This window comes from Schistocerca piceifrons, chromosome 1 (genome assembly GCF_021461385.2).
Source record: "Schistocerca piceifrons isolate TAMUIC-IGC-003096 chromosome 1, iqSchPice1.1, whole genome shotgun sequence".
Taxonomy (NCBI): Eukaryota; Metazoa; Arthropoda; class Insecta; order Orthoptera; family Acrididae; genus Schistocerca; species Schistocerca piceifrons.
Window position 1 is genome coordinate 161,183,431 of NC_060138.1, and position 26,910 is coordinate 161,210,340.

Here is a 26,910-nt window from a genome sequence, read left to right on the forward strand (position 1 = left end):
ATCTATTCAGATGTTATTCCTCTTCGAATTTACATTTGTAACCATTATGAGAAGCCTACTGGACAGTAAAATACAAAACTGTTGCTTTACATTTCAAGTTTGCCATTCATTGTGAATGTAATATTCTTCCGTTACAAGTATTGTTTCACTATAGTGCAAATTTTATTGTGTTTAAATCAGGTTTAAGTATGGAGGTAACCTGAGAACTGATCGCCATACACAGTGAGGATAACATCAGTTTTAAAATTTCAAATCTTTCCTTGGCAATTTTAACAAGAGACAAGCACAACTCTGGTATTTAATCACTCCATGAAACAAAATGCAGTTAAGTAAAAGCCAGTTAATTATTTCAACATGCTGAAAAAACAGGACACGTGATGATTAACTAAAAATAATAATAAGTATAACCAATATATCTTGTCTCAGACTTAAACATTAACAACATATTAGGTGCAAATTCATATTCACCAGCAGCATACACAATAATAGCTTTCTTCCCTTACAAAACCAGTGCAAGAAGCCTTTGTTCCTCCCACGATTCCAAAAATTATGAATAGTTTATAAAAAGTGCATTAAGCCATTAACATATATAACAAACCTACCAGTGTTAGAGTACTTCTCAATGACTTGAAAACTTGTGAACAGTTCTGAACTTTGGTGGAGCAATGCTCGCAACATTTTTCAGTCCAAACGCGGGTGCTTCTGAATGTCAGACCTGGGGGTCAACACACCCAGTTTGCATGCTTATCACATGTCAGCAGAGGTTTTTAGCCTCCAGTCAGTACCATAATTTGGTGGTTAGCCTGTCTCTGTGTCACCCATAATACATTTAGTGCAGTAGGCAACAGGAGTTGAACTCATCACTGTTTGCAGTGATGATTTATGAGCAGGCAACCAAATTTGTGTGGAGTGAAGTTCTGTATTGGACATAAGGGTATGTTCTATTGCTTCCTTTAACCACCAAAATATAACTGTGGGCTGTCCAGTTCTTAGTAGTAACATTTTATAGCTTTTAAGAAAAAAATGTGTAGAACATAATCTGTTCAAAATCACTTTATGATTGACACTTCATCAGGAGCATGTGGAGGTGCGGAACAGAGTTGCCATGTCCTGCGAGAAACACATGTGATCTTACATTTCATTCATCTTGTGCAAACGTGCCAACTGTTCACTTTATAAATATGGAAATTGCATCAATGGGTTGTTGAAAGAGTTTCACTTTACATTTTGATTGTAGTTCTATCTGTGGCAACCAATCACTAAGATGATACGAGGACAGTTATGAAAGTTCAATTTCTCATGACATTGCCGAATTTTCGACCTTCGGTCCTTTTTTTAATTTTTTTATTTTATTTATTTTTTTTTTTTTTAGGTGAATATATTATGCGAATGAAATCTTAAGAAGACATCATATTTTCATATGTTCATAATCAGCACTCTGTTGGAGATCACAAATGCGAGATAATTTGAGTTAAACATGATGCACAGTGGTCCTTTTGTGCGTCATCTAGTAATTTTGACATGAGAAACAGGTTACTATAGGTTTGTAATAACACTGTTATGAATTTCTCTGACCCTCCTACTTCTAATACAAAAAATGTTAGACGTAATTATCGTGGTGAGAAAACATATCCTAAAATAGACCGTCCTCTTTTGTTTAGAAAGAATAAAAGTGGTACAAATAACAAGGCTTCTGTATTCCAGCAGTTATATTCTAAACAGTAACATTTATTTTGTTTAATAAATACTGAATTCCTGAAATGAAATTCCTTTGGAACTAGTTGCTGCTAATGCCTTCTTCTCAAAATTTCAAGCCTTACAGCGATATAGTTTTGTTATGTAGGTACTTACAGGTGTAAACTACGCGCGCCAAACATGTCACTGGATCCGCCTGTGCTGCACTTCTACCGGGGTAATGGAAAAACTCTTCTCTCTGATAGATTCGTGAAGTGTCGCAGGCACTTTTGTCATTTAATGAAATTATCATCTCCTCCACCAAATTTTCCAAAAGAGCTTCTTTCTGCCAAGCTCTTTCCATGATGATTTGTATATATTTGATGGCTTCTTCAATCTTCTCTTGTGAGTGCTTCAACTGCAGACGGTGTTAATTTATTATTATTCCTGGCACCGTAACCTTTATAATTTCGGCCCATATTAACTCTGTTGGGTTGAAATGGCAGTGGTAATGTGGTAGCCCAACAACTGTATGTCTGTTTTTTTGCCAGTTCGTCGATTTCATATAGGGGCAACTGTGGTTTATAGACGGGTGTTTTCCATAAGTGCCATCTTTTAAAGGTCGTCCCTTCCATCAATGTTATGATGGGTGAAGCCAGTCAATCATTCCCTCCTTCGACACACAAGTCATGGAAGTGGCGTCAACTCAAAAGACTTGCACCAGGTGAACAGTCTACCTGACGGGAGGCCCTAGCTGCAAGACATTTCCATTTCCATCCCCTCCTTTCAGTTTGCATGATAGATGTCTTGCTGACAGGAAGTGTATGGTAAGGGGCATTGTCTAGAAAAATTGTTGACCATTTTCCAAGATTTGGTGTTAGTGAAACTTTGAACCAAATTGCAAATGTAACATGATTCATTTCTCTCTGATGATCAACCATTTTCTTTGATTTAAAAACAGGAGACTGTTTGGAGAAAACATTGCGAGGTACTTACATGAAGAAGAGTAAGTGTGCTGCAATCCCCCCCCCAATCCTCCCCTTTGCCAGAAGGCATTTTCTTTGTTCCTTTAGCTGTGTCTTCTATCCAGCCCTGTTTCACAATGTGACCAGAATTGACCCTTGTTTCATCAAGCCATACCACTTCTGTCGATATTTAGGCTACGGATGTCCTTTAAAAATCGGCATCGCCATGCAGCTATATCTTCCTTCTCCATGAGCAGCTTATATCCATAGTGAAAGCGAAGGTATGTAAAACTGTACACAAGGATGTGCGATTGCCTTGAAAAAGTCCTGATTCTTTGAAGTGTGACAGTAATTTCCTGGGTATCCAGATGTTCATTCATGTGATGATGATTGTAAACATGACAAAGAATTGCATTCTCTGCAGATTAATTGATATTGGTAATCTGCTTATCCATACAGTGTTTTTCTGATGGGCTTTGTTTTGTTGGTTCCTCAGCTTCCTTTTCCTTGTAGAACATTTCCTTTCCAATCTTCACAACACTGCCTTCATATGGTAATCCGCTGGCCAAGAGAATGACATTGAACTTTTCCACTTGCTGATGATCAGTACAACATAATGAATACAGAACAATAAATAACCGTAACAACAGATACCAGTAAGAACAAATAACAGTAACAACAGTAAAAGAATGACTCCTACAACAGCCATAAAAACGAAAACATGGAAAGTCACAGGGCTCCCTATCATGTAGGACAACAGGCTGGCTGCAACTGAAGCGCACTGCAAGCAAGAAGTGTTGTGGTGTACGGTAAAGGTTTGGCAACTTATGGGATTTGTCGCAGCTGCAGGTAGCATGATATTGGCGGAAAGTGGCCAGGGCCTGCCGCATGTGGCAAAACTATGGGCAAGGGCAAAATAGACCACCCTGTGGCACAATATGCAGCTGAACATAAACACACATGATTTCAATGGCTGCTTCACTACCCAAGCCATCTGGATTGTTCACTCAACCACCAGATTTTCTGAACTGTACAGATGGGAGTTATGCTTACAACAAATTCTCTGCTTCCATAATTTCCTGGCAGCAGCCTATAACAACATACTGTCCCCTCACCCTCCACCCAAGTTTTTACCCCACTCCGTCCATCACCTCCCCATTCTAATCTCCCACCCTGCTTATTTGCAGCCTTCTGCTAACCCATCTGCCAGCTCTTCTGCTTTTTTGGCCCCCCCCCCCCCACCCACCCACCCCACCTCTCTGCCGCACATCCTAACACTGTGCCTGTTGGCAGTCTAGTCCCTGCATGCTCCACCAGACAGCGTTTGTATCTCTTCCCGGCTGTACATTACTATCTGTTCCCCTCCAGAGTGATGCTGTGTGTGTGTGTGTGTGTGTGTGTGTGTGTGTGTGTGTGTGTGTTTTTTACTGATGATTGTTCAATTTTTTTAGGAAGCAAATTCCTGAACTTTATATTTCATTGTTGTTGTTGTTGTTGTTGTTGTGGTCTTCAGTCCTGAGACTGCAGCTCTCCATGCTACTCTGTCCTGTGCAAGCTTCTTCATCTCCCAGTACCTACTGCAACCTACATCCTTCTGAATCTGCTCAGTGTATTCATCTCTTGGTCTCCCCCTACGATTTTTACCCTCCACGATGCCCTCCAATTCTAACTTGGTGATCCCTTGATGCCTCAGAACATGTCCTACCAACCGATCCCTTCTTCTGGTCAAGTTGTGCCACAAACTTCTCTTCTCCCCAATCCTATTCAATACTTCCTCATTAGTTATGTGATCTGCCCATCTAATCTTCAGCATTCTTCTGTAGCACCACATTTCGAAAGCTTCTATTCTCTTCTTGTCCAAACTATTTACCGTCCATGTTTCACCTCCATACATGGCTACACTCCATACAAATACTTTCAGAAATGACTTCCTGACACTTAAATTTGTACTTGATGTTAACAAATTTCTCTTCTTGAGAAACGCTTTCCTTGCCATTGCCAGTCTACATTTTATATCCTCTCTACTTCGACCATCATCAGTTATTTTCCTCCCCAAATAGCAAAACTCCTTTACTACTTTAAGTGTCCCATTTCCTAATCTAATTCCCTCAGCATCACCCGACTTAATTCGACTACATTCCATTATCCTCGTTTTGCTTTTGTTGATGTTCATCTTATATCCTCCTTTCAAGACACTGTCCATTCCATTCAACTGCTCTTCCAAGTCCTTTGCTGTCTCTGACAGAATTACAATGTCATCGGCGAACGTCAAAGTTTTTATTTCTTCTCCATGGATTTTAATACCTACTCCGAATTTTTCTTTTGTTTCCTTTACTGCTTGCTCAATATACAGATTGAATAACATCGGGGACAGGCTACAACCCTGTCTTACTCCCTTCCCAACCGCTGCTTCCCTTTCATGTCCCTCGACTCTTATAACTGCCATCTGGTTTCTGTACAAATTGTAAATAGCCTTTCGCTCCCTGTATTTTACCCCTGCCACCTTTAGAATTTGAAAGAGAGTATTCCAGTCAACATTGTCAAAAGCTTTCTCTAAGTCTACAAATGCTAGAAACGTAGGTTTGCCTTTCCTTAATCTTTCTTCTAAGATAAGTCGTAAGGTCAGTATTGCCTCACGTGTTCCAGTATTTCTACGGAATCCAAACTGATCTTCCCCGAGGCCGGCTTCTACTAGTTTTTCCATTCGTGTGTAAAAAATTCGTGTTAGTATTTTGCAGCTGTGGCTTATTAAACTGATTGTCCGGTAACTTTCACATCTGTCAACATCTGCTTTCTTTAGGATTGGAATTATTATATTCTTCTTGAAGTCTGAGGGTATTTCACCTGTTTCATACATCTTGCTCACCAGATGGTAGAGTTTTGCCAGGACTGGCTCTCCCAAGGCCGTCAGTAGTTCCAATGGAATGTTGTCTACTCCCGGGGCCTTGTTTCGACTCAGGTCTTTCAGTGCTCTGTCAAACTCTTCGCGCAGTATCATATCTCCCATTTCATCTTCATCTACATCCTCTTCCATTTCCATAATATTGTCCTCAAGTACATCGCCCTTGTATAGACCCTCTATATACTCCTTCCACCTTTCTGCTTTCCTTTCTTTGCTTAGAACTGGGTTTCCACCTGAGCTCTTGATGTTCATGCAAGTGGTTCTCTTTTCTCCAATGCTCTCTTTAATTTTCATGTAGGCAGTATCTATCTTACCCCTAGTGAGATAAGCCTCTACATCCTTCCATTTGTCCTCTAGCCATCCCTGCTTAGCCGTTTTGCACTTCCTGTCAATCTCATTTTTGATACGTTTGTATTCCTTTTTGCCTGCTTCATTTACTGCATTTTTATATTTTCTCCTTTCATCAATTAAATTAAATATTTCTTCTGTTACCCAAGGATTTCTACTAGCCCTAGTCTTTTTACCTGTTTGATCTTCTGCTGCCTTCACTACTTCATCCCTCAAAGCTACCCATTCCTCTTCTACTGTATTTCTTTCCCACATTCCTGTCAATTGTTCCCTTATGCTCTCCCTGAAACTCTGTACAACCTCTGGTTCTTTCAGTTTATCCAGGTCCCATTTCCTTAAATTCCCACCTTTTTGCAGTTTCTTCAGTTTTAATCTACAGGTCATAACCAATAGATTGTGGTCAGATTCCACATCTGCCCCTGGAAATGTCTTACAATTTAAAACCTGGTTCCTAAATCTCTGTCTTACCATTATATAATCTATCTGATACCTTTTAGTATCTCCAGGGTTCTTCCATGTATACAACCTTCTATCATGTTTCTTAAACCAAGTGTTAGCTATGATTAAGTTATGCTCTGTGCGAAATTCTACAAGGCGGCTTCCTCTTTCATTTCTTCCCCCCAATCCATATTCACCTACTATGTTTCCTTCTCTCCCTTTTCCTACACTCGAATTCCAGTCACCCATGACTATTAAATTTTCGTCTCCCTTCACTATCTGAATAATTTCTTTTATTTCATCATACATTTCTTCAATTTCTTCGTCATCTGCAGAGCTAGTTGGCATATAAACTTGTACTACTGTAGTAGGTGTGGGCTTCGTATCTATCTTGGCCACAATAATGCATTCACTATGCTGTTTGTAGTAGCTTACCCGCATTCCTATTTTCCTATTCATTATTAAACCTACTCCTGCATTACCCCTATTTGACTTTGTGTTGATAACCCTGTAGTCACCTGACCAGAAGTCTTGTTCCTCCTGCCACCGAACTTCACTAATTCCCACTATATCTAACTTTAACCTATCCATTTCCCTTTTTAAATTTTCTAACCTACCTGCCCGATTAAGGGATCTGACATTCCACGCTCCGATCTGTAGAACGCCAGTTTTCTTTCTCCTGATAACGACATCCTCTTGAGTAGTCCCTGCCCAGAGATCCGAATGGGGGACTATTTTACCTCCGGAATATTTTACCCAAGAGGACGCCATCATCATTTAATCATACAGTAAAGCTGCATGCCCTCGGGAAAAATTACGGCCGTAGTTTCCCCTTGCTTTCAGCCGTTCGCAGTACCAGCACAGCAAGGCCGTTTTGGTTATTGTTACAAGGCCAGATCAGTCAATCATCCAGACTGTTGCCCTTGCAACTACTGAAAAGGTTGCTGCCCCTCTTCAGGAACCACACGTTTGTCTGGCCTCTCAACAGATACCCCTCCGTTGTGGTTGTACCTACGGTACGGCTATCTGTATCGCTGAGGCACACAAGCCTCCCCACCAACGGCAAGGTCCATGGTTCATTAATAAATAAAAATTGTGTCAATAGATTTCAATCTCTATTTTATTCTGATGCATCAATTACAAACTTTGTTTTGAGACATTCTGTGCTAGTGAATATTCCTACAGTGAAACCCTGCTTTTACACATTTCATGGGACTTCAAAAAAATGGTGTAAAATATGAGAAATAACGTTTTAAGCTGTAAGTTATGTATAGGATACCAACTTGCATTTTCACACTTTACGAATGATATATGTACATAACAGGCATCAAAAGACTTTTCAGGTACTTGTTTATTATATAATGAAGTATATTACCTAACAAAACCTGCTGATGTAACTAGAACAGATAACTGCCTGGGAAGTAGGAATGTTTGGCTCAATTTTACACATCATAATCAATGTTTTTGAAAGCCTGCAGCTGTTATTCATTATTTAAATAATGAAATACTGCACTAGTTCAAATTTTTTCGTACTTGGCATGGCACATTTCGAGAATTATTTCTCATTGTCCAGTGCAAGTATGTAAATAAGTATTTTGTGTTGTTTGCATTGTTGTTCTGCGTCTCTACACTGTAGTCATTTTTTGAGTTTATCAGGTACTGCCCCTCCTCAGTTATGTGGATAACCGCACACACTCAGATTATGACTCACATTGTTTGTTTGTGTAACATCGCAAAAAAATACATATGTAAATGTTGCACTTGACAATGAGGAAAAATTCTCGAAATATGTTCTGCTCAGCATGGAAAAAAATTGTAGCTGGTGCTGTGTTTATACTAAGAACATTTGAGCAACACAAAAGTGAATGATGGTGTCAACTAGCGGTACAAGTTGCCAAACACCAAAACACACTGTATATGTTTTGACAAAGGTGTCATGATGATCACAACAATCATGAAACTGTCATTGCACAATAGAGACAGTTTGGAAATGGTTGTGATTGGTCATAATATCTTTATTCGAACGAACCTAGTTACTCCCATCAGCCACCACGTCAAGTAGAGCTTGGCAGCCGCGGGAGATATGGCATGAATTGTTCCAACTTTGAGATGTTTACTGGTTCAAATCTGCTGAATATAGCACCCTGGTGTCAAGAAACTTAGTCACATAATATTTGTTAACACTATTACAGGGCCAACATCATGCCAGTGTCATTTTTGCTTAATGAACTCCTTTTTGTATTGTGTAAATCGCAGGAAAATTATAAATTTGGTGATGCAAAATTGGGTGCAGATTAATATTGTGGGCATAGGAAATTTGGCGGGAACGATAAAAAATATCGTAAACGGCAGGAAAACGTGAATTCTGGGCATGTAATAGCAGGCTTATACTGTATGTATGATTGAGTAGCACACGTCGGTAGTAATTTCTACCTAACTTCAATTTGTGTTGTAATAAGTGCTCATGTAGTAAATTCTTGAACTTTTACTCCATAGGCACCATAGGGACATACTAACAGATAAGGATTGTGAGCATGTCTATGAACTTGTGTATTCATCACACCGGGCTGTTGCACAAGCTGCTGGAGAATTTTTGAATGAGAGATTGTTTGTCCCTGATGAAGAAGCCGTCGCTGGAATAAAGACAAAACGAGGAAAGAAACGACTGCCCAACACACCACTTATCCGTGATCTTGTACAGTTTTTTATAGAATCTGAGGTAGGAGCTCCTATTTTAACTAAGAAATTAATTTTAAAAATATTTTATAGAAGACACTATAATTCACGGAATCAAAGTTTCTTTGAGATGTGACCTGAAGTCATATTATTGAGGAGTTCAGAAATAATCCTCTTTTTACCTAATTTTATGTGTTGACTGACTGTTATGTCCCTTGCAGCTTCATGAACATGGTGCTTACTTGGTGGACTCTCTCATTGAGTCTAATGAGATGATGAAAGACTGGGAATGTATGACAGACCTTCTCCTGGAGGAACCAGGGCCATCAGAAGAGGCTCTGGATGATCGGCAGGAGACGAGCTTAATAGAAATTATGGTCTGCTGTATTAGGCAAGCAGCTACTGGAGAGCCGCCTGTTGGCAGGGGTCCTACACGTAAGGTAAGGTACAATTAGAGCTGTGTTGCCAGTTATATTATTTACATGTCAAGTTCTGTAGGACCAAATTGAGGAGCAAATCTCCAAGGTCATGGTACGTGTCAGTACATTAACTTACAACATAAAAGTAATAACAGATAAAAATAAATGTTCATGACCTAAAAGAAAATCAGTCCATAAGTTTAAGCAAACGCTATCAGCATTACAATGAGAATCAGCTTAATTTTTCAAGGAACTTCTCGATAGAATAGAAGAAGTGACCCATGAGGAAACTCTTCAGTTTCGATTTGAAAGCGCGTGGATTACTGCTAAGATTTTTGAATTCGAGTGGCAGCTTATTGAAAATGGATGCAGCAGTATACTGCACACCTTTTTGCACAAGGGTTGAGGAAGTCTGATCCAAATGGAGGTTTGATTCCTGCCGAGTATTAACCGAGTGAAAGCTGCTTATTGTTGGAAATAAACTAATATTGGTAACAAGAAACGACAGTAAGGAATATACATATTGAGAGGCCAATGTCAAAATACCCAGACTCGTGAACAGAGGTCGACAAGAGGTTCGTGAACTCACACCACTTATTGCCTGAACCGCCTGTTTCTGAGCCAAAAATATCCTTCTAGAATGGGAAGAGTTACCCCAAAACATAATACCATACGACATAAGTGAATGAAAATAAGCAAAGTAGACTAATCTACGTGTCGAAGTATCACTCACTTTCGATACTGTTCGAATAGTGAAAATGGCAGTATTAAGTCTTTGAACAAGATCCTGAACGTGGGCTTTCCACGACAGCTTACTATCTATCTGAACACCTAGGAATTTGAACTGTTCAGTTTCACTAATCATATGCCCATTCTGTGAGATTAAAACATCAGGTTTTTTGAATTGTGTGTTAGAAACTGTAAAAACTGAGTCTTACTGTGATTTAACGTTAGTTTATTTTCTACAAGCCATGAACTGAGGTCATGTACTGCACTACTTGAAACCAAGTCAATGTTGCACACAACATCCTTTACTACCAAGCTAGTGTCATCAGCAAACAGAAATATTTTAGAGTTACCCATAATACTAGAGGGCATATCATTTATATAAATAAGGAACAGGAGCGGCCCCAACACTGATCCCTGGGGAACCCCCCACTTGACAGTACCCCACTCAGATCCCACATCACAGCCGTTATTGACATTGTGTATAATGACCTTTTGCTGCCTGTTGCTAAAGTAAGAGGTGAACCAATTGTGAGCTACTCCCCTTATTCCGTAATGGTCCAACTTCTGGAGCAATATTGAGAGATCAACACAGTCAAATGCCTTTGTTAAATCAAAAAATATGCCAAGCGTTCGAAACTTTTTGTTTAGCCCATCCAGTACCTCACAGAGAAAAGAGAATATAGCATTTTCAGTTGTCAAACGACTTCTAAAGCCGAACTGTACATTTGATAGCAAATCGTGTGATATAAAATGATGAATTAACCTTACAAACACAGCCTTTTCGATAACTTTTGCAAACACTGATGCCATAGAAATAGGTCTAAAATTATCTACATTATCCCTTTCTCCTTTTTTATAAAGCGGCTTTACTACTGAGTACTTTAATGGCTCAGGAAACTGAGCATTCCTAAAGGAAAAATTACAAATTGGCAAAATACAGGGCTAACATGTGCAGCACAGTACTTTAATATTCTACTAGACACTCCATCATAACCATGAGAGTCCTTAGTCTTCAGTGATTTAATTATTGACTCAATCTCCCTCTTGTCTGTATCACAGAGGAGTATTTCAGACGTCAATCTCTGAAAGGCTTTTGCTAAGAAATTTATATGATTTCCTATAGGAACTAAATTTTTATTTAATTCACCAGCAATGCTCAGAAAATTGTTGTTAAATACTGTACATATATCTGATTTATCAGTAACAGAAATATTATTACTGCGAACTGACTATATATCATCAACCTTGTGCTGCTGACCAGACACTTCCTTCACAACAGACCATATGGCTTTAATTTTATCCTGTGAATTGGCTATTCTATTTGCATACCACGTTCTTTTTGCCTTCCTAATCACATTTTTAAGCACCTTACAATACTGTTTGTAATGGGCTACCGTAGCTAGAATTTGTGACTACTTCTAACATTTTGATATAATTCCCGCTTTGTTCTACATGATATCCTTATCCCACTAGTCAGCCAACCGGGCTGTCCATTACTGCTAGTATCCTGTTTAGAATGTTCTAATGGAAAGCAACTCTCAAAGAGCATGAGAAATGTGTTATGGAAAGCATTGTATTTATGATCTATATTATCGGCACTATAAACATCTTGCCACTCTTGTTCCTTGACAAGTTTTGAAAAACTCTCTATTGCTGTTGGATTAACTTTCCTACATAGTTTGTAATTAAATACGACGTTGGTTTGAGTACAAAAAACTTTTAATGTTAAAATTTGTGCATCATGGTCTGAAAGGCCATTGACCCTTTTACTAACAGAATGCCCATCTAGTAATGAAGAATGAATAAAAATATTGTCTATGACTGTGCTACTGTTTCCCTGCACCCTAGTTGGAAAAAAACAGTTTGCATCAGATCATATGAATTTAGGAGATCTACCAACATCCTTTTTCTTGCACAATCATGTACAAAATTAATATTGTAGTCACCACATATAACTACTTTCTGGTACTTCCTACAAAGTGAATCAAGAACCCTCTCTAGCTTAAGCAAAAATGCTCTGAGGTCGGAGTTAGGGGACCTATAAACAACAACACTTAGAAGTTTAGTTTCACTAAATTCAACTACCGCTGCACAACATTCAAGTATCTGCTCAGTGCAGTGTCGTGATACGTCTATGGACTCAAATGAAATACTGTTTTTTACGTACAGAGCCACTCGTCCACCCCGCAAGGAACTCCTTGAGAAACAGCCAGCTAATCTGTAGCCAGGTAAAGGAAGCCTCTGAATTATCAAATTATTTAAGTGGTGCTCTGATATACCAATAATTTTAGAGTTAACATCTATTAGCAGTTCACTAACTTTATCTCTAATACCTCTTATATTTTGATTAAATATGCTAATTCCTTCTCTACTTGGAAACATTGCATCCTCTGGAGGTGAGTCTTAGTTAGAGGCACTTCCTTTAAGCAGGTATACCTATCAGCTGACTTCAGTCTAAAAAAGGTGCAGCTCTAACACCAACTACTACAGGAATTTTTCCATTAGTGATACCACTACCACCACCACCACCACCACCACCACCACCACCACCACCACTCACTTCATTGTCACCTATAAGCTTAGCCAGCCTCCCCTTCCCATACCTGTTGAGGTGCAGTCCATGCCTAGTGAAACACCATCTACTGATAGACCCAACTGGCACCACTGAGATGTGATCCAAGCCCTCCGCCATCAGTGCCCTCCCTAGCCCCACATTAATGCGCCTAACAGCCGCATTAAGGCGAGGCCGATCATGATGCTGAAACAGTTGCACGAAATGCACATTAGTGCCACCAGTTTGAGTAGCTATCTTAAACAAGTTGCCACTGACATTTTATGTGTTTTCATACAATGTGTTTTCATATAATGCTTTAAGATTTTGTCAAGTAGCTCCTCTTCCAAAATTCAGTAATTACATTTAAACACAGTGTATCGTTTTGCTTGCCAGGTATTCAGGAAAATGTATAGTGTCACAAATTCTTCTACTTAACAGAATGTAAAGTGTTTGAACATTAGTATAATAAATCTTACTTTGTATTTCAGATACTCTCAGCAAAGGAACTGAAACAGGTGCAGGATGACAAAATAAGGTTGACAGAGCATTTTATCCAAACACTGCCACAACTGCTTGATAAATACAGAGCTGATCCAGAGAAATTGGCAAATCTACTAGCAATCCCTCAGTATTTTGAGCTTGACATTTACACTACTTCACGCCAAGAGACGGTAAGCTAATTATGGGGCTAACCCATGTCGTAATCTTCATGTTAAGGTATAAACTATTATAATGCTTTGAATGAGAAATGATCAGTTACTGACAAACATTCGTAGGGTGATATCTGAGCACCCATTTATATTACTAAAGGCCTAAGATGGTGCACAGTCCAAATTGCTGGATGGCTACCGAATGGCTTCCAGGGGCAAGAAAAATTTGACTTTCAATATTTCTTGTAATTATTGACCAAATTATAAAATTTTAAATGTTGTAATCTAAGCTTTGAGAGGTATAATCTTACATTAAGGTCTTAACATAATAAATTGAGTATTAATGTTAGAAAATGTGTATGTGGTTGGAGGCACCATGAACTCTAGGCATTTAAAATTACCTGTTCATTCAGTATTTAAGAGTGAGAGCACATTGTGACTTGCAAGAAATTTTGCACATAGTTTCAAACCTTCTCGAAATTTTTTCTTGCTGACGTCTCCCACAAAATAATTGAATGGAAAAAAATATTAATTATAACATTTTTGCTGTTCATACAGTAAAACTTTGGCATCAGGCATGATGTTTTAATGTGTTACCTCTTTATTATTAACTCTATTCACACCACATTTTGTGGGGACAGTATCCACATTAAAAACGCACTTCCAAACTTAAGTCATTGTACAACTCAGTTCATGATATGGCACATAGTTCAGGAGAGACGGCAGTATTACAAAAAGGTTAATTGCTACTCGCCACACAGAGGAGATGCTGAGTCGCAAAGAGGCTCAGCAAATAGACTGTCAGAAAGTAAGCTTTTGGCCAACAAGACCTTCACTGGAAATAGACCACACACACACACACACACACACACACACACACACACACACACGCGCGCTCATACAAATGCAACTCGCACACAAATGACCACAAACTCTCCTAATATGGTTATGTACTTTAATCCTGACTACCTGACCTTATTGTACAACATCCCTAATCCAATTGGAAAGTTTCAGAAATTAACTTAAATTTCCATGTATGTATTTCAGTTGAAATTTATGGTTTCCACAATGCAAATTGTGTCTGCATTAATCATATTTCATGTATGATAACACCTGTTTATGTTATTGTATCATTACCTAGTTCTTTTCTGAAGAAAGCTTTGGCTGAAAGTTCTACGTGAAACGGTCTTTTCGTTGTGTCTGTATGCAACGCAAGGTATCATTTTTATAAATAATCTACTTCATTTTCAACAATTGAGAAAGAGTAATTGAATTCATATGTCCCTTGCACCCATTGAAAAAGATCCCAAAATTGCAACTACAAATGAAAGGATACAGCCAATGCATAATATTACATTGGATGACCAGGAGTTAAATTGGACGTTGGTTCATTCTGTAAGTGTGTGTCAAAAGAATTAGAATAAAGAATATGTTATAAGAACAGTTAACTATGAGAAAGCTTCATATGAAATGGGAGTCATATTTATTGAATGTCAACTTAATTATGAAAATCAATATTGGAAAAGAAAGAGCGGGTTTTGTGCTTTATTGGGGACAAGACATTGATTCACACAAGCGACATAACAGCAGTCTCTCTCTCTCTCTCTCTCTCTCTCTCTCTCTCTCTCCCCCCCCTTTCCCTCTCCCTCCCTCCCTCCCTCCCTCCTCCTCCCCTTCCCCTCCCTCCCCCTCCCTCCTCCTCCCTTCCCCCCTCCCTCCCCCCTCCCTCCCCCCTCCCTCCCTCCCTCCCCCCTCCCCCTCCCTCCCTCCCTCACCCTCACCCTCTCCTCCCTCCCCCCTCCCTCCCTCCCTCCCTCCCTCTCCCCTTCCCCTCCCTCCCTCTCCCCTTCCCCTCCCTCCCCCCCCTCCCCTCTCTCTCTGACACACACACACACACACACACACACACACACACACACACACACACAGGTTTAACTTTTACAAGCTTTTGGTGCCAATGCCTCATTCTTCTGGCAGAAGAGTTGGGTGGGAAGGGAGAAGGATGAAGGAAAAGGGCTGGATAGGTTTAGGAAAAGGGGTACAGTTCAGAAGTCACCCAGAACCCTTGGTCAGGGGAGACTTACCGTCCTCTCCAGTCCTTTTCGTTCACCTCTCTTCCTTCCACTTCAACTTTTCAGCCAGAAGAGGGAGACACTGGCTCCAAAAGCTTGTAAAAATTAAACCTGTGTGTGTGTGTGTGTGTGTGTTGTGTGTGTGTGTGTGTGTGTGTGTGTTTCTGCCACTGCTTGGTGAGTAGATTTTTTGTTTTATAATTGGGATGTGCAGGGTTCAAATTCTAATTTGGCAAGCCAATTATGGTTGGTTGGTTGGTTGGTTTGTTTGCTTGTTTCATGTTCCATGGATCATTTTGCATGATAAATTGTTATGATGTGGACTGAGTAATTTTACATTCACACCACAGACTAATTTGTAAATGTGGTTCATACTGAATTAGTTTCTTATATACATATAAAATATATATATTAATAATTCCTACTCACCACCTATTACACATTACCACAATAGAAATTATTCAGCGAAATAATAGGAATCGTCAAAGAGAAACTTTCTTTAGGTTGTTTTCAAATTTAACTTTGTTGTCTGAAGGACATATCACTGGATGAGCGATCAAAAAATTTTATCGCAACATTGTGCACACCCTTTTCATACTAAACTGGAGTAATGAATGTCAATTTTCATGATGCCTGGAATCACTTCAAATGAATGCTGGGATGGTTTTTTCGAGCAAATTATGTCCAATTTCCTATCCCTTAATTGTCCAAATGAGCAATTGCTAATTCTCCAACTACTATAGTATTGATAGGATGTTAAACCCTAATCTCCCTTTCTTATTTCTTAGTGGATGTCATTTATTATTTTCTGTGATATATATTGTTTTAGTACCTCGACTATCTGCTGAAGAAGATAAAGTCAATTGTTGAAAAGCATCATGATACAGATGTGTTGGAAACATGTTCAAAGACACTAGAAATACTGTGCACCGAGGGAAATGCAATTTTTACTCGATGTGATGTTGCGCGTAGCACACTTATTGACTCTATTGTTCACAAATACAAGGAAGCCATAGATGAATGGCATAGCCTCATGCTTGGGGTAAGTGTCTTTGCAGTACCACGAAAATTATGATAATTGTGTGCAGGAAACCTTACCGGTTCTTTTTATAGTGTACAATTTTCGTACATAAAGTTCTGCTTTGACTTTCAGTGAAACAGATGTGTATATGTTGTAGATGATTGTCTTAGTGCATTATAATTCATATATTTTTGGAGTGTTATACCAGTGTAGATGTAGTAGTTGAACTTGTGTAAAATAGTCATACCTGTTGAGAACTGCATAAGTATTTTCTTTGTTTGATGGAATGTAAAATATTGCCGAGTCACCTATCCTCTAGAATGGCATTTTTAAACTTACGTGTCACGTAACTAATCAATTGTATTTCTTTGGAAATTTCTGATGCCTTATTTGCGGCAAGAATCATTGTCCTAAATAGAAATTAATTTGATATTTTAGAACATATTGGTTTCTACTGATGGACGCCAACAAAATTCATTGGTTGTAGTTGCAATGGTAGATCATTGTCGTTATTGAGCATGCTTAAAGAATGCTATAGCACACAAGCAGACACTGAGACTGTGTAGCGTGTCTCTCTCAATAACTTTGCCTCAAATTGCTGGTTCAGTAACTGTTTTCATAAAAGACAGCTAATGTGGAAAATTTTTATTAAGACTTTTTCATCACTTTGACAAATTATACAGTAAAACACTACTTTTGTACTTTTCAAGGGTCTTAAAAAAAATGGAGTAAAACGCAGAAAAATGTAAAACTTTTTAAGTGGAAAAAGCTACATATAGGAGCCCGCCTTTCATTTTTATAGTTTATTTATGATTTATGTACATAATAGGGGTCAAAATACTCATTATTTATTATCCAGTAAAGGTTATTCAAATTTTCTACTATGTCTTCATTTTGGGGTGGGTGCGTGTGACCGCGCCGCGCACGCACACCTGTGAGTGTAAGCCATCACTCACATGATTTGTGTGTGAAACCCAAAAAAATACCTATTTAAATATTTGCACTTGACAATGAGAATAAATTCTCAAAATGCATTTTGCTAAGCATGAAAAAGTATTTAAGTGGTGCAGTGTTTCATTATTAAACATTTGAACAACACTGGTGTCAACTAGTGCTACAAATTGCCAAATGATGAGGCACATGAAATGTGCTTGAGAGCCACCATGACGAGAACAACAATTACGAAGTTGCACAGTCACGGTAGACTCAAAACTACTGTGATTGATTATTATTCGAAAAAATCTAGTTTCTCCCAAGTTATGCCAAATAGAGGTTGGCAGCAGATGGATATAGAACACGAATCCTTCTCCCATTACCAATTCAAACCTTTTGGGTAGTGTCTCACCATTTCTAGAAACTTAACCGCATAACATTTGCAAACATGTTTAAAGGTCAATGGCATGCCTGTGTCATTTTATATCATTTACGTCAGTTTTTTTCTACAGGAACAGTGTTCCATAAAGCTTAAATCACAGGAAAATTACAAATATGTTCATGTAAAATCAGGTACGAATTAACATTGTGAATGTAGGAAATTAACGCAGAATTTGGTATATGTGTAAATCAAAAGCATAAGGTGGAATTAAATGGAGGAGGGGGGATGACAGCAAATTTGTTTAGGCTATTTATATTAAATGGAGAAAAAGAAGAAAGCATTGACAGGTGCAATAATTGTTAATCTTTTGTCTATGTCAATTTGAGGAGATATGTTAAGCTGATTCTGAGCACATCATGTACAGTCCCCTGCCACTGGGATGATCTGGTTGGAACACAGTGCGTTCCCTTTCCTCCAGTCTTCCCACCTCTTCTGTATTACTTCACTGCCCAAATCTTCTCTTCACATCCCCGTACCATTTTACCATCTTATTTTTCTCATGCATTATCTCCCTAATACTACCGTTTCTCACCTTTTCCATTTTTGTGGCACTTGTTCACCTTCATTTATTTACACTTACTTTTTTTCCCTTTCCTTCGTGGCTCAGATTTCCACAGGGCACAACAGAATCTGTGTATAATCATTAGGTATATCACTGTTTTACTTTTCTGAGGCACTTCTTTGTTCTATGATGTCATTTCTCTCACTCTTCGTATAAAGTTGTCAGCTTGCCTCACACATTTCCTTGCCCCTTTGCCATTTCTTCCAGTTTTCTGTATTATACTTCCCAGGTACTCGAAACTACAGACTGTTCTCAGTGGCTCCCCATCTAGTGTCGTGTGCTATAGGTTTAGCCTTTCTCCTTGTGACCGACAGCACAAGCTTCTTTGCATTAAATTTTAGGAAATACCTCTGCAAACTGTCTTTACAGTCATCTAATTGTTTCCCCTGCACCATCAAACCATCAGCAAACATCATTTCTGTCATCTGTCTCCTGCCTCTCTTGCAGCTTGTCATTATATCATCCATTACCACTGTGAAAAGTAAGAGATAGCACTTCATTGTTTCAGACCATTTCATTGTGTCAGCTTTGTTCTCTCTGCTCACTCTCTTACACAACTTATACATCCATTACACAGTCCTTTTGCCTCAGTAGTCTGCTTCTCTACCCCCTATCCTCATATTTTGTAAACTGTCATTGCCAGTTTTGTAAAGTCCTTGTCACTACTACTGTGGAGGTCGAGTTACCACTGTTATGATAGGCCAAGTTTGAGAGTTTGTGAAACAGCTTCTGGTGCAGTACACAACTAAGATAATTTCTCCCTGTCACTATTACGTAGCCATGCCCCAGGGCCAGGTAACAGAATAGGAGAACAAATGCTCTACAATACTCCAACAAATTAGTAACAAAGTCACACAAATGAGTTGAAAAGTTTACTTATCTTTGTGGCTTGTTGAATAGTGAAGTCTGCAACACTGCTTTTAATATAACACCAAAAAAAGGCCCTCATGGCTAAGTGCAAATATCATAGGTAAACTTCACAGTTCATAACAAATGCAATTTGCAACAACTGTCTGTTCACTTCCAAGAGTTCACTAACAGATGTTTTCTGTCGAGGTCAGCCCCGGATGATGATATGTAACCAAGTGGGCGAGAGCTGCTCTTCTGTCTTCTGAGTAGGCTTCTGTAGGTTGTCGTCCAGTCATTGGCGAATTGTTCTTGGCTGGCAGTTGGCCAAGGCGAAGTCTAAATCTTCATTCTTAGTGCCGCCCATGGCACTGGTGGAACTCGCACAAGTGGCGAGTCTATGACACTGACACCAGCTAGCATCTTTGCTTCTATGGCACTTTTGCCCTGGCTCTGTCTTATTCAAGTGACACAGCATCATTAGTGCCTCCCAAGCTTTACTTTTGAATACAATGTTGTATGCTTTCTCTAAACGCAGGAAGACTACCAATATTTCTCTCTCATACTCATATAGGTATTCCTGCAACTGTCTCGCTGCAAATATGAGCTCTACTGTGGACCTTGTTGGTCTGAAGCCGCAGTATTCTTTTCTCAGCTGCTTTTGCATTGTTTTCCAGATTCATCTGACCATAATATTCTCATATCTTTGCACTGTTGCAAGGAATGTCACTACAGTCTTTTACATCCTTCTGGCCTCCCCCGCCCTTTTTTTTAATGGGTACCTCTATCCTGAACAGATCTACATTGGACTCTTGCTTATCCGGCCATTCCTCGCACACATTGGAGCCAGATTAGTGGAAGTGCTGATTTATTGAGAGTGTCTAAAATTTAGTGTAAACACCTGGAGATTATACTTTATTAAATTCAAGGACACATTCATAGAACAGGTCAGGTCCATATGTAGTAGGATAAGAGTGGAGAAACTTCAGGATAAGGAAATCAGGCACAAGTACTTAACAGTGATCTCAGAAAGGTACCAGTTAGTTGAATGTAGGCAATTACAGTCATTGGAAAAGGAATGGACAAGGTACAGGGACACAGTACTAGAAGTGGCTAAAGAATGTCTTGGAACAGTAATATGTAAAGGTAGGATGAAACAAACAGTTTGGTGGAATGACACAGTCAAGGCAGCCTGTAAAAGGAAAAAGATGGCGTATCAAAAATGGCTACATACTAGAACTCAGGTAGACAGAGAAAGGTATGTTGAAGAAAGAAACAAAGCCAAACAGATAATTGCAGCATCCAAGAAGAAATCTTGGGAAGACTTTGGAAACAGGTTGGAGACTTTGGGTCAAGCTGCTGGAAAACCATTCTGGAGTGTAATTAGCAGTCTTCGAAAGGGAGGTAAGAAGGAAATAACAAGTATTATGGACGGATCAGTAAAGCTGCTGGTGAATCCTGTTGATGCCTTGGGCAGATGGAGGGAATATTTTGAAGAGTTGCTCAATGTAGGTCAAAATACGATGAGTAATGTTTCAGATTTCGATGTACAATGGGATAGGAATGATGATGGAAATAGGATCACATTTGAGGAAGTGGAGAAAACGGTCAATATATTGCAGTGCAATAAAACGGCTGGGGTGGATGAAATTAAGTCGCAACTCATCACATACAGTGGAATGTCAGTTCTTAAATGGCTACACAGGATAATTGAAATGGCGTGGGAGTCGGTACAGGTTCCATCAGACTGGACGAAAGCAGTAATCACACCAATCTTTAAACATGGAAACAGAAAAGATTGTAACAACTACAGAGGTATCTCTTTAATCAGCGTTGTGGGTAAAATCTTCTCAGGTATTGTTGAAAGTACGAGTATTAGTTGAGGACAAATTGGATGAAAATCAGTGTGGGTTTAGGCCTCTTAGAGGTTGTCAGGACCAGATCTTTAGCTTACGGCAAATAATGGAGAATTGTTGAGTGGAACAGGGAATTGTATCTATGCTTTATAGATCTAGAAAAGGCATATGACCGGGTTCCTAGAAGGTAGTTATTGTCTGTTCTATGAGATTATGGAATAGGAGGCAACCTTTTGCAAGCAATTAAAGGTCTTTACATGGATAGTCAGGCAGCAGTTAGAGTTGACGGTAAATTGAGTTCATGGTTCAGAGTAGTTTCAGGGGTAAGACAAGGCTGCAACCTGTCTCCACTGTTGTTCATATTATTTATGGACCATATGTTGAAAACAATAAACTGGCTGGCTGAGATTAAGATATGTGAACACAAAATAAGCAGTCTCGCATATGCAGATGACTTAGTTGTGATGGCAGATTCGATTGAAAGTTTGCAAAGTAATATTTCAGAGGTAGATCAGAAATGTAAGGACTGTGGTATGAAGATTAACATCTCGAAAACGAAAGTAATGGCAGTGGGAACGAGATATAAATGGATTGAGTGCCAAATAGGAGGAACAATGTTAGAACAGGTGGACAGTTTCAAGTACTTAGGATGCATATTCTCACAGGATGGCAACATAGTGAAAGAACTGGAAGCAAGGTGTAGCAAAGCTAATGCAGTGAGCGCTCAGCTACGATCTACTCTCTTCTGCAAGAAGGAAATCAGTACCAAGATTAAGTTATCTGTACACCGTTCAGTCTTTTGGCCAACTTTGTTGTATGGGAGCGAAAGCTGGGTGGATTCAGGTTACCTTATCAGCAAGGTTGAGGTTACGGATATGAAAGTAGCTAGGATGATTGCAGGTACTAGTATATGGGAACAATGGCAGGAGGGTGTCCACAATGAGGAAATCAAAGAAAAACTGGGAATGAACTCTATAGATGTAGCAGTCAGGGTGAACAGGCTTAGATGGTGGGGCCATGTTACACGCATGGGAGAAGCAAGGTTACCCAAGAGACTCATGGGTTCAGCAATAGAGGGTAGGAGGAGTCGGGGTAGACCAAGGAGAAGATACCTGGATTCGGTTAAGAATGGTTTTGAAGTAATAGGCTTAACATCAGAAGAGGCATCAATGTTAGCACTGAATAGGGGATCATGGAGCAATTTTATAAGGGGGACTATGGTCCAGACTGAACGCTGAAAGGCATAATCAGTCTTAAATGATGGTGGTGATGGTGGTGGTGATGATGATGATGATGATGATGATGATGATGACGATGATTCATAGACCACTTAGTCCTTGAATGTGCACATACACACTGGTACCGCTCACTGTCAAACAACTCACAAACTTTTAGTTGTTGCAGTGATGATTGCAATGGCAGTATACTTTATCACACAACAGCTTTGCATTCATTACATTGATACCATATGTTTCTGTTAAAGTTTGGTCATAAAAAGTTGCTCATCCGGCATTGTGCTCAGTAGCAATGATTTTCTGCAAAAAAAACTTCAGTTCAACTTATCTTTAATTTCGAGTTTCCACTTGAGGTGTGGCATAAAATGTTCACTTTTAGAAGCCACGATATTGAACCATAAAGAAACCTACAATTTCAAACATGGTATAGTGTTATTCAACATTTTACTTAATTAAAAACATTTTTTCACACGAACATTCATTATTGTGTGCATAATTTTTGCTTGACTGGCTAGAGACTGCTCCATCTGATGTCAACATGGTGCATTTACCTTATATACTCTATTATAAGATTAGGTTTTTTCCCCAAATTTGTCACTCAAAACCTTTGGGTTTGTCTTATATTTGCACATTAAATTATTGCTACTGAGGTCAACATTTTTATGTTATTTAATAGATTGATATTGGGATCATTCTAAATTTACAGATGAAGCTTGGGCTATTGAGGTCACATGCCGATTTATTTTGAAGAATTAGGAAGAGTGGGTAGGGCAAGCAAGACTCTCACTCAAACAGTTTCAAGATTTCCTAATATGCCGAAGCACTTGATAAAGTATTGACCTTACTCGAACAATCGGTGACACTTCACTCATCTGGTGCTAGCGCATGGTATATGCGAGAAACTCTGCATCTGCACAACAGTCTGTTGCTCTGCTTAAAAGTTGATAATTTCGTGAAACACGGGACGACAGATAATTTAATGCTGTCATCTTACAAACTCTGTTGTATTTGAACAAGCTTTGTTTGTTATAACAATACAACGAAGAGGATAGTTGCTACTCACAATATAGCGGAGATACTGAGTTGCAGAAAGGCACAATGAAAAGACTGTCAGGAAGTTAGCTTTAGGCCAGCAAGATCTTTGTCAAAAATAGACTACACACACATGCAAATGCAACTTGCACACATGACCACGTCTATGGCAACTGGAGCCAGACTGCGAGCAGCAGTGCATTATGGGAAAGGCAACTGGGTGGCGGTAAGGAGGAGGCTGGGACGGGGAGGCAAAGAGTTAGCAGTGTGGGGGTGGGGGACAGTAAAGTGCTGCTGGGAGCATGCAGAGAAAAGGCGGAGAGTAGGGCAGCTAGATGCAGTCGGAAGGTTAGACGGAGGGCAGGGGAGAAAGGGGGTGGTAGCGGAATAGGAGAGAAGTAAAAAGACTGGGTGCGTTGGTGGAATAGAGGGCTGTATGGTTCTGGAATGGGAACAGGGAAGTTGCTAGATGGGTAGGGCAATAACTAATGAAGGTTGAGGCCAGGAGTATTATGGGTGTTTGTGTTTCTTTGTTGGCTGAAAGCTAACTTTCTGACAGTCTTTTTGTTGTGCCTTCCTGTGTCTCATCATCTCCACTATATTGTGAGCAGCAACTATCCTTTTCATTGTATTGTTACATTCTGTCCTGGATTTTCCATTGTTTGTTTGCAATAAAAGTTTTCATACATGAATCAATACCAGTTAACAGTGAAAGGGGAACAAGTCTCCAAGCAGTTCTAGGCGCTACAGTCTGGAACCGCGCGACCTCTATGGTCGCAGGTCCAAATCCTGCCTCGGGCATGGATGTGTGTGATGTCCGTAGGTTAGTTAGGTTTGAGTAGTTGTAAGTTCTAGGGGACTGATGACGTCAGAAGTTGAGTCCCATAGTGCTCAGAGCCATTTGAACCATTTGGAACAAGTCCTGGAAAAAAACATTACTTTTCTGAATGCAAGTCAGTATTTTATTTTATTTGATTATGAGATACTGTGACGATTTATCGAGTGGGCTGCAAAAGAGAAATTATCGCTGATCACTTACTAGAATACCAGGTAAAATTGTTACCACTATTCAGTTGGCTTTAGAACAAGTTGGTGAGTTTCAAACAAAGGAAATTAATCCAGAATTAAATATCAAAAAATGAAATAAATTATATTAAACTGTCTGTAAATGGTATCACAAGAATAAATTACAGTGGCAAGACCAGTCATGGAGATAGTACCAAAAGACATTGGGTCTGATTAAAGAGATTGAGAGGGTCCAAAGAAGAGTGGCAAGATTCATGACTGGTACATTTAGCCATCGTGAGAGCATTACAAATCTCGTAGAAAGTTTGAAGTGGGACACTTACAGATAGACAACGCGCTAAAAGGAAGGGGCTGCTCACTAAATTCCGAAATCTGATCTTTGCCGAGGATGTAGAGCATATATTGTTACCACCAACTTTCAAACCGTGCAATGATCACCATTCAAAGGCAAGGAAATTAGAGCTTGTACTGAGGCGTGCAGACAGTCGTTTTTCCCTCGCGCGATCTACGAGTGGAACAGAGCGGGGGGGGGATATGACTTTGGCACAAATTGTGCCCTCTGCCACACACCGCTTGTGCAATTGTGATCTTTTATTTATTAGTTGGTATTGTTAAATATGACCTGCACTCCAGAAGGTATTTTAATCTGTGTTTCACAGTTTCTCAAGCACAGTAGTACATGTTTGGAAGGGGAACAGTGATATCAGCTTGTCTGAAAACTGGGATGAGTGCGGGTAGGGAAATAGTGAGAAAGCAGCAAATTACGTCATTACTGCCAACCATTGGAACCTGTACTGTGTACTTTGGCTTTATATGAACACTTATCATATTTGAACTGTAGAGTGCCCTAGTCCATTTGAAATGATTTTAAAATTGGACAAATACACAACAATGATATACGTTTCTGCAGGAGAGTGTAAAAGCCTGGATAGGGACTAGTGGTGTACTTAAGAGTACGTGTTTCCTGCAGCAGTATTGTTGACCTCCGTCATGACATATGACTGGAGTGAATGGGGGTGTGTCAGCTGCTGGTTCTATGCAGCCAGTGATAGAGTGGTGGGCACAGAATGTGTTGGGAAGCAAGAGACGTAACATTTTCACATCAGCATAGAAGTGAAAACTTATATGTATTCGGCCATAAAGCAGATGGGTTCCCAGTTTGCACCATAACGACAGCCTAACATATATTTGGAAGAAGTCATGAAATATTTGTGACAATGAAGATGAAGATATAAATTTCACAGCTGTGCTGTTAGCCTGATAGTGATGATTAATAACAGGTATACCACAGTCAACAGACTAAGTAAAAAAAAAGGTAGTGAAGATAAAAAGTAATGTAAACGATTTCTTTTCATTCATTTTATTTCTTCGTGTATTATCAAAATGTGTCAGTCAATAAATGGCCTAAGTTTAAAATAACATTTTAGGCAGATATGTAATGTCAAAAAAACAGTTTGTAATTTTGATCAGTCAGAATATGTTAAAAATAATACTTTCTCAAGGAGCCTCTTGGAAAAACCTTGGTGACAGAAACCACTATTTGATAATTGCATATCACGCTGAAGAACGTGTGATACATGGCAGTGAACACATTATTTTTTTATTATTAGTGATGAGTACTGAAATGGAGGAAAAAAAGTATGGAGAATGAAAACTACTACCAGAAAATAAGATATTTTTGTTGAAAGTGCCAAGGGAGTTACTAAACCTAATTCCTTGACTTTAGACTGTCCCATCGCCACCATTAAACGTTTACATCTATACTCAGCAAGCATCTGATTTAAATCCAGAATTTGTGCATGCTATTTAAATCATAGAAAATATCTCTCTCTCTCTCTCTCTCTCTCTCTCTCTCTCTCTCTCTCTCTCTCTCTCTGCCAACCAACTTTGTGAAATGAAAATGCCACTCATCACTGGTATTGGCACTGGATAGTATTGGGATTTAATGGTTTTGGTAGCAGAGGCATTGTGAAATGTGTACCTTTCCTTTTTAATGGGATTGTTTGTGTGTTTGTGTTATGTTGTATGCTTACTCCCACTAATTTCATGTCCAGCCTCACACAGGCTTCGTAATGCATGGGCTTGTTTTACACAGTAATTTTTTGCATTTCAGAATGAAGTACCAGATGAAGATGAGACATTCAGTGTTGTCTACAGTTTGAAAAAAGTTGCCATTTTCTACCAGTGTCACAATATGGGTCACTGGGGCGTTTGGGACCCTGTCTTCAGAGATATAATTGAAGCACAGGGTGGCTCTAGCTTGAAGAGTTTACCGCAGGAGGTGAGAAAATGCTAAATAACCATTTTTACAACTTTTTAACCCCCCCCAATTATTATGATTTCATTAAAGAGGATCAGCTCAAATGTTGATGGCTGTTATTGTTTGTTGTTTTGTGGTGTCTGTGAAAGGACTTCTATAACCTAGGTACGTAGAAGTTTTTAAGGCTTAAGAACAACACAAGTAGAGTCAGATAAAATGTCTTGGGAACGTACTACAGTACCTATTTTAGTGAATCTCCGCAGAACCCAA

The 26,910-nt window shown here is 39.3% G+C and overlaps 1 protein-coding gene across 2 annotated transcripts in view; it reads left to right on the forward strand.

The window, feature by feature from the left end:
- Positions 1-26,910, forward strand: part of LOC124713847 (cohesin subunit SA-1) — a 148,502-nt gene that overhangs the window by 52,859 nt on the left and 68,733 nt on the right. For both annotated transcript variants that reach the window (XM_047242977.1, XM_047242978.1), the window contains exons 10-14: positions 8,824-9,046; positions 9,225-9,443; positions 13,194-13,376; positions 16,257-16,469; positions 26,494-26,661. In XM_047242977.1, the coding sequence (XP_047098933.1) occupies positions 8,824-9,046; positions 9,225-9,443; positions 13,194-13,376; positions 16,257-16,469; positions 26,494-26,661 (1,006 nt within the window). The remainder of the gene's footprint in view (positions 1-8,823; positions 9,047-9,224; positions 9,444-13,193; positions 13,377-16,256; positions 16,470-26,493; positions 26,662-26,910) is intronic.